We start from the raw sequence: 12,392 nt of genomic DNA on the forward strand, positions 1-12,392 counted from the left end.
AGGAGAAAGAGGAACGTGTTAAATGAGCCCATAAGAATGCAATCAGCAAAATCCAGTATGTGGGAAATTCTACAGGACAAATTGCCCAGTTTCCTCCACAAATAAACGGCAAGAAAGGAAGGGAGTTGGAACCTATAGAACAAAAGAGACTTGAGAGACACATTGGCTAAGTGCAATGTGTGGACCTTGTTCTGATCCTGATTTGAGTAAACCAACTGTAAAAGATATCATGTCAGATCATTAGAGGAATTTGGACATTGGCTGGGTATGGTAATGTTAAGGAATTATTGTAATATTGTAATGTTCTTTATGTATGATAATTGTGTTGTGATTAAATATAGCTATATCTATGTGCATACACAATTTTAACGAGTTCTTATCTTTGAGAGATGCATACTGAAATATTTATAGATAAAGTGATAGGATGTTTGTGATTTTCCTCGAAATAATCTAGTGTGGGGGAGCGGCAGAACAGAGCTGAGATGGGAGAGGCCACACGTTCCTATCTGTAGAACCTAGGTAATGGGTACATTGGATTTGTTGTACTTTTGTTAGTTTTGTGTATGAAAATTTTTCATAATAAAATATTTAACTATATATATTTATGGGAAAAATATATTTAAAGGAAAAGATAAAGTAAAAAAATAGTACTGGTGGTACACAGATATGTCATAAATGTAAAGAAAGTACTCAAATGACAATGCTTTGGGGACAGAGATCCAGGGTCCATGCAGCGGTTTGCAAACTCTCCTCTGCCCCAGGGGCGCCCCAGACCCCCTTCCACATTTCCACGGTGCAACCCAGTGAGACTCTCACCCCCTACTTCAATTAGAAGGGCTCTGCTTCCCTCAATTTTATATTTCGAGGTTTCTTACAACATTTCTCTTGAACAAAGCATTCTGAAGCTTCAAATAAAATTCAAAAACTACAGCTCCAGGACTTCTTATCCACCCACCCTCTTCTCCCCTTAAAAAAAAATACCTTCTTCTCTTCTTCTAGAGCTTTAGGGTTTCTATTCTTCCAGAGCTTTAGGCCAGTAGTCAAAATAGTTGGCTGAATTTGACCTGCAAGAACTGTGACTCACATTCAAACTGCTGTCCTCCCAGTGGAAACGCTCTGTTCTGCATCTGTACTAGTCAGGGTAAGCAGCCTTCAGCTCTCATAACAAACAGCCCCCAAGTTCAGAAGTTTACCATAACAAGAGTTTACTTCTTGTTTAGACAAAGACTACTGTGGGTCTCAATGACTCTTCAGGACATCTCTCTTCCATGTGATGTCTCAGGTATCCAGGCTGTTTTGATTTTGTGACTCATCTATTCAACAAGAGAAAATCTCAGTCATGACAGCTTTGAAAGAGTCCTAATCACCCACTGGAAGGGTCTTGCACAAATGTCACTTCTAGTTACAACCAGTTGGCCAGAAGTAGTCAAGTGACTCCCCCTAACTGCAGGGGGACCTGGCCATGGAGTAACTGGCAGGCATTTCCGTCTCTACCATAGCATCTCACATCTTTACACACGTTGTGTCCTCCCTGTTGTCCCCTGTCCCTGGCCAAATGCTGGGTCAAGCATTAGATTATGTAGAAGATATGGGGTCAGATCATCACTGGGTATATAATATATCCAAAATAATGACCCTGGTGGGGGCATCTGCTCGAACCCTTGCCTTTGGATACGTGACATGTCTGAACTACGCAAGACAAAGAGTGGCTTGCTTTAGTTTTTAGTATCTGCTGCAGAGATACTAAACTAGTGTCTCACAAGGCTAAACATGCGCCACAGGACTTCACACAGAATTCCAAATTTCTGACTTGTCTTAAATAATATAACAGAAAGGTTTGATCACAAAGGTCCTTTATTCATGGCTGGTGTCAGCCAGCTGGAGCCAGGCAGTAGCTACACACCTTAGATGGCCATTCTAACCCAGTTGCTGTCACCTGGCAGCCTGAGGCAGTCACTGTCCCTGCTGGGACCTGTGATCTCTGCTCCATTTATTACCCCAAAGATGAAGTTTTTTTCCTTAGGTGTAACTTAATTTGATGTAATTTGATTTTCTTAGGTATAATTGAATCTCTCTTTAGTTTCCTCCCTCTTATTTAATCATTTCTGGATTTAATATTCTCTTCTGGATAAGTCTCTTGATCGTCTTTTTGGTCAAGGAGGAACCACTGCAATTTCTTGATTACCTTTCTTTTATGTCCCGATATTCATCCTTTTGATCATCCATGTCAATCTCATGGGGACACTCTAGTTTTCCCATGCCCTTTAAAACATATCTGGAAATGAGTTAGATAAAAGGAATCCAGGCATTAGAACTGAAATATTGCGACTCACAAAACTCCAGTCTGAAGCAGATGGAGTGAGCTTTGACTTTTGCAAGTTAAAAATCATTGTCATGTTTCTTAATCTATGAGGTTTTGCCAAATCTCTTTGGGCTGCAAGTCACACGCGCTCCTGGGCTGGCTGCAGACTCATCCCCCTAAGCACAGCACCCTCTCATCCCAAGGACCAGGCTGAGAGAGAAGCTTGGTTCATTTCCACATCCTCCACCTGCAGCAGTATTTGCGGGTGCAGCCCCAGACGTTATCTCAGACCCCAGCCCACCCCCCAATGTAATAGGCGCTCATTGACTGTGAATCGGATTTTTGCCTTTACTGTGTTCCCATTTCTAATAATCATATTATTCATACTGACAACGACAGAAGCAAGTACACCCAAAACTTACATTGTGCCTGGCACAGTTCCACGTGTTTTGCTCGGTTCTGCTCAAACCAACGACCCTATGAGGTAGGTATCGTGATTATTGCATTTTACAGAGATGAAACAGACATTTGGAACTTAGAGAGATTATGAGACTCTCCCAAGGTTGTACTGCCAGGAAGGGACAGAGATGGGATTTGAACCTGGACAGGCTCATGCTCCAAAGTCCTTGTGCTAATCGTTATGCTATATTGCTTCTCTTATTTAAAAAAAAAAACAAAAACCCCAAACTTTAAAATAAGAATATTTGGAATCATGAAAATATCGTTTGATCTAAATGCATTGTTTTCAACCTTAGGTTGCTGGTGAATCTTTTAGCCTCATTTGGCTGGTGTAGGGCGACATCTGGTGGCCATTCTGGTTTTTTAACTTTTTATTATGGAAAATTTCAAATTCATACAAAGTAAACAAGATAGTATAAGAGACATCCCTCTGAAGAGAAGTTGATGAATGGGTACAAATATATGACTTCATAGACAAAATAAGACCTAGTGTTTGATAGATCAGTAGGATGACTATAGTTTACAGTAATCTGTTGTATATTTCAAAATAGCTAGAAGGGAAGAATTTGGTTCTAGTATAAAGAAAAGACAAATATTTAAGGTGATGAATATCTCAAGTATGCTGATTTACTCTTTAGAAATTATATGAATGTTTACAGGTACCCCAAAATGAGGTACATCCATTGTGCATCGATAATATTATGCATATTTATATACATAAATAAATAAATCCTCCATACCCACCACCTAGCTTCAACAACTAACATCTTGCCATTCTGTTTTCCTTTATACTTCCAGCCACTCTCCACCCCTTTCCCACTCAATTATTTTTTTATGATTCTTTTTTAAAAATAAAACACACGTGGGGCGAAATACACAAGATTTTAACAAACAGATACACCGTGTAACTCACAGACCTATCAAGATATAGAACGTTTCTGTCACTCCAAAAATGTCCTTTGCCTGATGACTACCCAACCAGGCAACAATTGTTCTGAGTTTTCACTGTGGATTAGTTTTGCTTGTCCTAGAATGCCACATAAATGGAATCATACGGGATGTACTCTTTTGTGTCTGGGTTCTTTCACTCTGCATAATGTCTGCGAGAGTCATCCATGCTCTTGCGCACACCCATTCTTTCTCGTTTACGGCTGTGCTCATTCTATTGTACAGATGTACCCCAGCCATTCTGCAGTTGATGGCTATTTGGATTGTTTCCAGTTTGGGGCCATTCTGAATAAAGCTGAGCATGCGTTGAATTTCATGTTCACGTCTTTGGGTGGACATATGTTTACATCTCTCTTGTGTAAATACTGAGGAATGGCATTGCTCGATCAAAGGATAAAGGCATGGTTAACTTCATTAGAAACTGCCAGATCTTTCCCCAAAGTGATCGGATCCCTTGTCATTCCTCCTAGAAATGTGAGAGAATTCTGTCCACTCCACATCCTCACCAGTGTTTGGGGTTGTCAATATTTTTCATTTTAACTATTCTGGTGGCACCTTGTGGTTTTATAATAATTTCCATTTCTCTGATGACTAATGATGTTGGGAGATTTTCTATGTGCGTCTTGACCATTTGTCTTCCTTTGTGAAGTGTCTATTCAAGTCTCTGGCTCAATTATTATTGGGGTTTTCTTTGTATTATTGGGCTGTAGGTGCCTTTTATTCCCGATACAGATTCTCTGTAGCTATATATTTTGTGAATATTTTCCTCCAATCTGTGCTTCAATTATTCATTTTCTTAACAGTGTCTTCTGATAAGAAGTTTTGTATTTGATGAAGTCTAGTTTCTTATTTTTTTTCCTTTTATCACTATTTCTTTCTGTGTCCTAAGAAATCTTTGTCTTTCTCTGGTTACAAAGATAATCCCTTGCTTTCTTCCAAGTAGCTTTACAGATTTTACATTTACATTTAGGTCTAAGATCCACCTTGAGCTTAAAATATACATATATATGTGTATGTAGCATAAGATAGGGATTGGAATGCAATTTTTTTTCCTTATGGCTATCTAGTTGTTCCTGAACCATTGGTTGAAAAGATTTTCCATTTCTTCACTGAATTGTTGTAGTATCTTTGCCAAAAATGGATTGATCCACAGTCTGGATTGCTTAAAGTTAAGAAGTGTGAGTCCTCTAGCTGTGTGTTTCTTTTGCAAGGTTTTTTGTTTATTTGTTTGTTTTGGTTTTTTTGTTTGTTTGTTTGTTTGTTTGTTTTGCTATTCTAGGGTCTCTGCATATCCATATGTGCTAGTTTTCAATGTCTGGCCTCTCAGGTCTGAATTCACCCTGCCGCACCTGCTGTGCAGCGAACCGGACTTCTTAGCATTTCTCCTTGAAGTGAGCGCGCTGTTAATTTTTGTCACTGCAGGGCGCCAGAGTAAGATTGCGACTGCAGGAGGCTACTCTTCCTGCTTCCCTTCGCTATGTTTTGCTTTTTCTTGTTTTTCTGGCTGTACAATCTGGGGCACAGTGATCCATGGGTGGGACATGCCCTAACTGTGTACCCAGAGTACAGTACCCCGGTGACCTCACAGCTCTGACCGCGAGCCTGGTGACCATTTTGCAATCACACACTCCAGGCCACTCCAGAAGCACAATTGCCATCTGGCCTCAGCCTGCCTGAGCCCTGGAGGGTTGATTCCTTTGGCCCTGCACGGCCCCTGTCCCAGCAGTGCCTGTGCCTGGTGACCATGAAACAGCTCTGGCCATAGGAACCCGGTGAGATTCTCTGCCCCCCGGTGAGCTGCGACCACACCTTCTCCAGGGAGCTCTAAAGCCCAGCCTTGGGGAGGGACACCCAAGTTTGTCCTTTCTCGAATACTCCTCTGTAACAAGAAATTCCCTTTCTGACCCAAAATCCTCATCACTCACCTTGGAATTACCCAGAGTTTAGACAATTAACACTTACTGAGTGCATCGTAGTCAGGAGAGTGACCTCTGAGTCAGGCCGTCTAGATTCATATTCTGACTCTGCCCTTTGGCGGATCTTGGGCACGGTTTATGACATCCATGTGCCTCAGTTTCCGCATCTGTAGTATGGGTATGATAATAACGCTTACTTCAGAGAGTCAGCATCCGGATTACATGAGAAAATAAAAATCAAGCATTTCAAATAGCACCAGACACAATAAATGCTCGGTTCCTGTTAGCTGCTGTTGCTTTATAGTCATATATGCTCTCATTTTTATCATCTTGTATCCCTAACCGGATTGTAAACTCTGAATGAAGACAGCATCATTTAAGCCTGACTCTCTACTATCCCAGGGTTTAGCATTTTATTTCCACGCGCATTAGACGTGTGATAGATGTTACCGAATAAATGAGCTGCTAAGGAATGTTCTGTTTCCCGTAGAAAGAAGAAGTGAGGAGGAAGCACATTCGTTTGCACATGGAGGGGACGCTGACTGCCCGGGACAAGGTCGGGGTGCAGGATTTTGTGCTGTTGGACGCGTACACCAGCGAATCCGCTTTTGTGGACAACCTTCGCAAGCGTTTCAGCGAGAACCTCATATACGTAACTTGACCCATTTCTCAGCTGTTTTCCTGGAGTGGTCGTTCCCTTCCTGCCTTCTCAGCCTTGATGACTGTGCACAGTGTCACTCTATTCGGTTAGCCTTTAAAGGGAGGTGGCAAGGGACCTCCATCAGGTGCAATTTTGATCCTTTGAGCTAAGGCTTTTGTGGCTGCCAGAGACAGAGACCCAACTTCAACTGGCCTAAACCACAAAAAACGGGATCGGTTGACATACGTAACTTGAGTCCAGGAATAGATTTAGGTGTCTGGGTGATGTCTTGAGGACTCTTTCTCCTTCTCTCCTCTGCTTTCTTTTGCATCAATTCCCTTCTCAGGCAGCCTCTCTTTGCAGGGTGACGAGATGGCTGCCCTGTGATCCAGGCTGACGTTTCATCAGCTTGGTGTTGATACTGAGAAGCGAGCAGGTCTAGTAAATATCCCAGTGCTGACGTTGCTCGGCTCTGATTGGCCCATCCTGGGGGGTGTGCCTATCTCAGAACCAATCCCCATGGCTAGAAATGAGGACTCTTCTGATTGGCCAGGCTGGGTTCCCAGGCCTGCCCCTGGGGGCGATTGCCCTGTGGACGGAGAGGCAAAGAGTGTTCCTCCAAGGACTCTAGGGGAAGAAGGGGAGCGATGCCAAGCTGGCACAGATAAGAGAGGTCCGCAACCACATCCCATAAATGTTTACCAAACACTTCTCAGGTTGATCTTGTCGCCACTAATAGTAGCCAGTTTTTACTAAAGTGTCCATTTATCACCACATCCTGATTTGATTGGTCAATTTTCAGTTGTATCCTCTAGGGTAAACTTCTAGCGTCTCTGTGTGTGTCACGGGGTGTTATTAAAATTATTCATTTTTTTTTTTTTTGAGATTGTATTTGCTCTGCTAAGAGTAAATTAGACAATCAGAAGCAGTTTAAAAATATTTGTCATATAGCTGTTTTATTGGTAATGGTGACTGTGACTTATATGTTGAAACCAAGGTTACCAGAAGAAATAAACAGGGTGTTTCTAAGAGTTTATATCCTGCCTAACTTTCAAAATTATCACCCTTAATTGTAGAAATAGAAAAAAAAAACTAATTTTCTGTGTGAGCAAAGGAGAAATAGCATGATATGGAGAAGTACAGATGGGATGATAAGATCTTCAAAATTAAGTGAAATGTTTCTGATTGGAACTGATAAATTTCAGAAACTATCTTTCAGCCTGGAAGACCAGATTTCTCCTGATTGAAGCAATGCAGAATTTTAATCAAAATACTCTTCTCTGTTCCAGTTTCTCTGTTTGATTTTTGTCCTGGAAATTGGAAACATTAGTGAGAACGATATTAGCATAATCTTAAAGCAGGCTTTAGTGTGTCCTGTATTTGAAACAACAACAAACTCAGAATCTGAAAATACCAGATGTATTTTCAAAGGGGCCCAAATATTTATTTTTGCTATATGAGAGTTTGGAGGTCTTTGTTTATTCATAATTATACTCCAGGAAGTCTTAGGTTAGTGATTATATTACAAATATGAGTACTTGAAACACTTGAATATGAATAGACTGTAATGTTGAAATGTAGGGAAATATTTGCCAGTAGTGGGAGTATTTTGCCCAGTTTTCGAAGGCTGGTAGGTATACTCACCCTGCTGTCACTCAGTGGCCAGAGAGACCTTTGTGAAACATAAATCAGATCACCGTGCTCCTTCCTCTCTTAAAGCCATCCATTCGTGTCCCAGTTCAGGGCAGGTATTTCATTTCAGTAAGGGGAGGACAGTGTCTCTGCCATTGTTGCATTTGGAATAAAACCCCATTTTCTTGCGGCCGCCCCAGGGCCTGTGTGATCTGAACCTGCTTCCTCTTGGCCATTGTCTCTTACCATTTTCCATTCTTCCCTCACTCACGGGCTTCGGCCACACTGGCCTCCCGTGCAGCCAGCCTGTCACACTTGGCCAAGTCTCGGCTCAGATGTCCCCTCCTTTTAAAGAAGCCTTCCCTGTGCCCGCTAGCTAACATGGCCCGCCTTAGTCAACTGCGCCCTCATTACCCTACGTACCCCTTTCTTAACGCTGTCTCTCACTGAAGCTGTCTTGATTCTTTGGTGGTTTGTCTTCCCTCCCCCTGTCCCCTGTGGAAGCTTCCAGCACAGCCTGATTCATCATGTTACATCCTCAGCACTGAATGAATGCATGGGGATCATTGTGTGTTTTTTATTTATTTGTTTATTTATTTATTTTTATTTCAGCATATTACGGGGGTACCAAGGTTTAGGTTACATATACTGCCTTTGCCCCACCCAAGTCAGAGCTTCTTTTGCGCCCCGGAATTCCTCACTTGTTCTCTGGTCCATTTCTCCAGACGTACATTGGGACCCTCCTTGTGTCCGTGAATCCATACCAGGAGCTGGGAATCTACACCGTGAGCCAGATGGAACTTTACCAAGGGGTCAATTTCTTTGAGCTGCCACCACATGTGTAAGTAGCATCCACGGGGTCACCACTAGTAGTATTTTTCTATTTTCCCCCCCCTTCCTTTCTCTTTTTCTTCTTCCCACCTCCTCTCCCTCCTTCCCATCGTGCATCCACCCATCCATCCAAATCTTTTGATGCACGTTCATGAGGTTCTGAACTTAAGCTCTTGCCTTCTCGTGAAATGTCTTTCAGAGCAGTAGAAAACTGTACGTCTATGGACTCTCAGCTTAACTAGGACAAGAGGTGGAATCTTTGTGTCACTGAGGCGAAGTATGGCTAGAGAGGTGTCTCCTCTGGGAAAGGGGTCGCTATAGTGCCATCTACTGGTGTCTGAGTATCATGGCAGCCCCTGAGACCACCCATTGATGGAAACTTACCAGGGCTGCAGAAGCTTAAGATGAGCAATTTCCTGCCCAGTCTACATGACTCAAGCTTTGCTGAATTTCCCAGTTCTCCTCCTTGGTTGACTTCTGGGCTAAGATATGGGTTCTCCCTTTATTTATCTTGGTGACTTAGCTATTCTACTTCCTAAGACATTTATAAACCTTTCTGCATCATCATGGTATTTTGAAAGCTGAAATAGCTTTCAAACTCTGCCACGCGCAAAGATTATATACTCTTGGGAGACTTTCATGCTTTTGTTTCTGATCTTGGAGATGAAGCCCTTATAATAATTTTATTAATACCTCTTGTCCTAAAGATATCCCAGAAGTTTTTTAATCTCTTTGGTTTCCTACCATTGCATGCTTAGTACTCTAGGTTTTGAGGGAAAGAGAAAACATGAGATCATATTATATTTATTGAATTATTTGATATTTAGACAAAATGTTATTTCCACCTACAGTTAATGGAATGTCTCTTGGGGCTGTAATTTAGTATCTGGCTTATTCTTAGAAGAAATGTTGGTGGATTTTAAAAAATAAATGTAAATTTTGAAAAATATTTTTATTACTGCTCAAATTCTTCACTTGAACTGTTCTACTATTTGAGTTTTGATATCTAGTACACTTTATATTTGATCAGTCAGGGGGTCACAGTAGGAGTTTGATATCTGTCTGGCCCAGTGTCCTTGTACCACAGTCTGGATGTAGCTTCCTGGAGGTGGGGTGTTTTGTCCTTCTCTGCTGGGTGTCAGAGCCAAGGGAAGTAGCATTAAAACCAATTTGTGGCCAGGCATAGTGGCTTACACACCTGTAATCCTAGCACTTTGGGAGGCCGAGGCAGGAGGATTGCTTGAGGCCAGGAGTTCAAGACCAGCCTGAGCAAGAGTGAGACCCCATCTCTACAAAAAATAGAAAAATTAGCCGGGCATGGTGGCACACACCTGTAGTCCCAGCTACTCGGGAGGCTGAGACAGGAGGATCGCTTGAGCCCAGGAGTTTGGGGTTGTAGTGAGCTATGATGACGCCACTGCACTCTAACCTGGGCGACAGAGCGAGACCCTGTCTCAGAAAAAAAAATTTTTTTTTTGTTTCTGTCTGGCTTCTTCTCCAGCTATGCCATAGCTGACAACGCTTACCGCATGATGTGCTCCGAACTAAGTAACCACTTCATCCTCATTTCTGGAGAGAGCGGGGCAGGGAAAACGGAGGCCTCCAAGAAGATTCTCCAGTATTTTGCCGTGACCTGCCCGATGACCCAGTCACTACAAGTAGCCCGAGACAGACTGCTGCTCTCCAATCCAGTGCTGGAGGTAAGCGATCTCTGAGGACCAACAGCGGGCAGTTCCAGGGAGGGTCACTGGGTAAGAAGAATCCTCTGCCTGGGCGTGTCAGTCAAAACGGGCAGGTCACTGTTAAGAAGAGGGGTCTCACTGGGAGTGTCAGGTTCAGGGTGTGACCTGGAAGTAAGTCTGGCAGGCTTGGATACTAATTCCAGCATGGCCAAGCACCAGCAAGCTTCAGCAAGTCCCTCCAAATCCCAGAGCCGGTTTTCCCATCTGTAGAATGGGTCTGCTCATAGTCCCTGCTTCTTAGGAGGTTTTAAAGATTAAATGAAATGAATGCACAAAAGGCACACTGCAGAATTAGTGAGCACTAAAATAATACTTTTATTATTTTTTAAGATTTTTCTTATGATCAAAATCATTTTGGTTATTATTGTTTCTACTATTACAATTCACTGATTTGCTGGCCGATACTGAACAAGTTGTTTTCTCCTGTGTTTTTGTGGCCCTTTCTGTAAAAGAAGATGTTTGTGGTTGAAGGACTTTTCCCAGTCGACACTTTGAGCTAAACAATTTGATATAAGAAGGGGTCTGGTGATGGGGGCTGTCAACTGTGCCTTCTAGAACAGCAAGGGCCTGGGGTCCTCTGGACCTCCCCCGGGGCCATGTCTAATATATTCCTAGATTGGATTCTAGGGAGAAGATATTTTTCCCTTCTTTTCCCTGGGTCCAAATTTAGCATTTGGCATTAAATTCTCCATAGTTAGTGATTCCTTCTGAGAAGATAAACTATGGCTTTCCTCCCTGGCTCCTCCCTCTCTCCTCCATTTGCATAATAAGGATGTAATTTGGGGTCAGAAATTTGACGAGCGTGATGAGCTTAAATGACAGTGAATGACACTTTGTATTCCAAGGCTTTTGGAAATGCCAAAACACTCCGGAATGACAACTCCAGCAGATTTGGAAAATACATGGACATACAGTTTGACTTTCAGGTACACTGAAGTTCCTATTACCGGTTCACGGGGTCCCTTCTTTCGCCAGTGATGGAATCCAACCCAAGGCCCCTTAAGGAAGGAAGGGCGTGTATTGGCTCAACAGTTAAAAAATCCAGAAATTAAGAAGTCTGATAGCACCAGATGTTGAGGAAGACACGGATCATTAGGAATGCTTACACATTGCCGGTGGAGCGTACCTTGGTGGAACCCATTTGGGAAACAGTAGGTTGCCGCAATGATTATGGTACTATTTTGGGGAGTTGAAAGCACGTAACCTAAGGTGCAGCCCACTCCCAGAGACACCCCTGCAGGTGTGCAAGCAGGTCGACAGCAGAACTGCTTGTGATGGCAAATTAGCGAATACACCAACACGTCTGCAGAGAACTCAATGTCCCTCAGTAGGAGAATGACTAGTTCAACTGTGGTATGTTCACAAATGAGCTGCTATACCACAGTGAGAGCCAATGAACTACAGCAACACCTAACGTGGATGAGCGGGTCTTGGGAATATACCGGGTGCCCGTGTGATACCATTTTTAGAAAGCTTGAGAACAAGTCACAAGTAAACGGTATATTGTTTAGGCATGCCTACTTCAGTGGCAAGAGTCAGCAAACTTTTTCAGATAGGGCCAGAGAGCAAATAGTTTAGGCTTTGTGGGCCCTACAGCCGAACAATTGCAACTACTCAACTCTGCCATCCTACGCAGCCGCAGAGGATATGTAAATGAATGAGTGTGGTTGCGTTGTACATAGAACTTAAATGGGGCTCATGCAAGAGGGAAGGGTAGACAAAGTCCTCAAGGGCATATGTGGTAAAGTGACAGACCAGAAGGCAGTAGGTATCTGAGCACTGAGTGCAGTGACGGGGACAGATGAGGCTCAGCGTTTCCCAGCGGCTGGTCTGTGGACCTCTGGTGGAGCATGAATAGACTTGGAAAGAAATGTAACCACTATGTAGACTTTAAAACTTTTATTTAAGTTCAACACATCCTG

The 12,392-nt window shown here is 42.8% G+C and overlaps 1 protein-coding gene across 1 annotated transcript in view; it reads left to right on the forward strand.

Moving 5' to 3' along the window:
• Nucleotides 1-6,121: 6,121 nt before the first annotated feature.
• The window catches only part of MYO1H (myosin IH), a 43,067-nt gene continuing 36,796 nt past the window's right edge, over nt 6,122-12,392 (forward strand). The window contains exons 1-4 of the mRNA XM_069497090.1: nt 6,122-6,277; nt 8,623-8,738; nt 10,230-10,428; nt 11,316-11,396. Of these exons, the coding sequence (XP_069353191.1) occupies nt 6,152-6,277; nt 8,623-8,738; nt 10,230-10,428; nt 11,316-11,396 (522 nt within the window). The 5' untranslated portion in view covers nt 6,122-6,151. The remainder of the gene's footprint in view (nt 6,278-8,622; nt 8,739-10,229; nt 10,429-11,315; nt 11,397-12,392) is intronic.

The sequence above is a fragment of the Eulemur rufifrons genome, chromosome 21 (genome assembly GCF_041146395.1).
Source record: "Eulemur rufifrons isolate Redbay chromosome 21, OSU_ERuf_1, whole genome shotgun sequence".
Classification (NCBI taxonomy): Eukaryota; Metazoa; Chordata; class Mammalia; order Primates; family Lemuridae; genus Eulemur; species Eulemur rufifrons.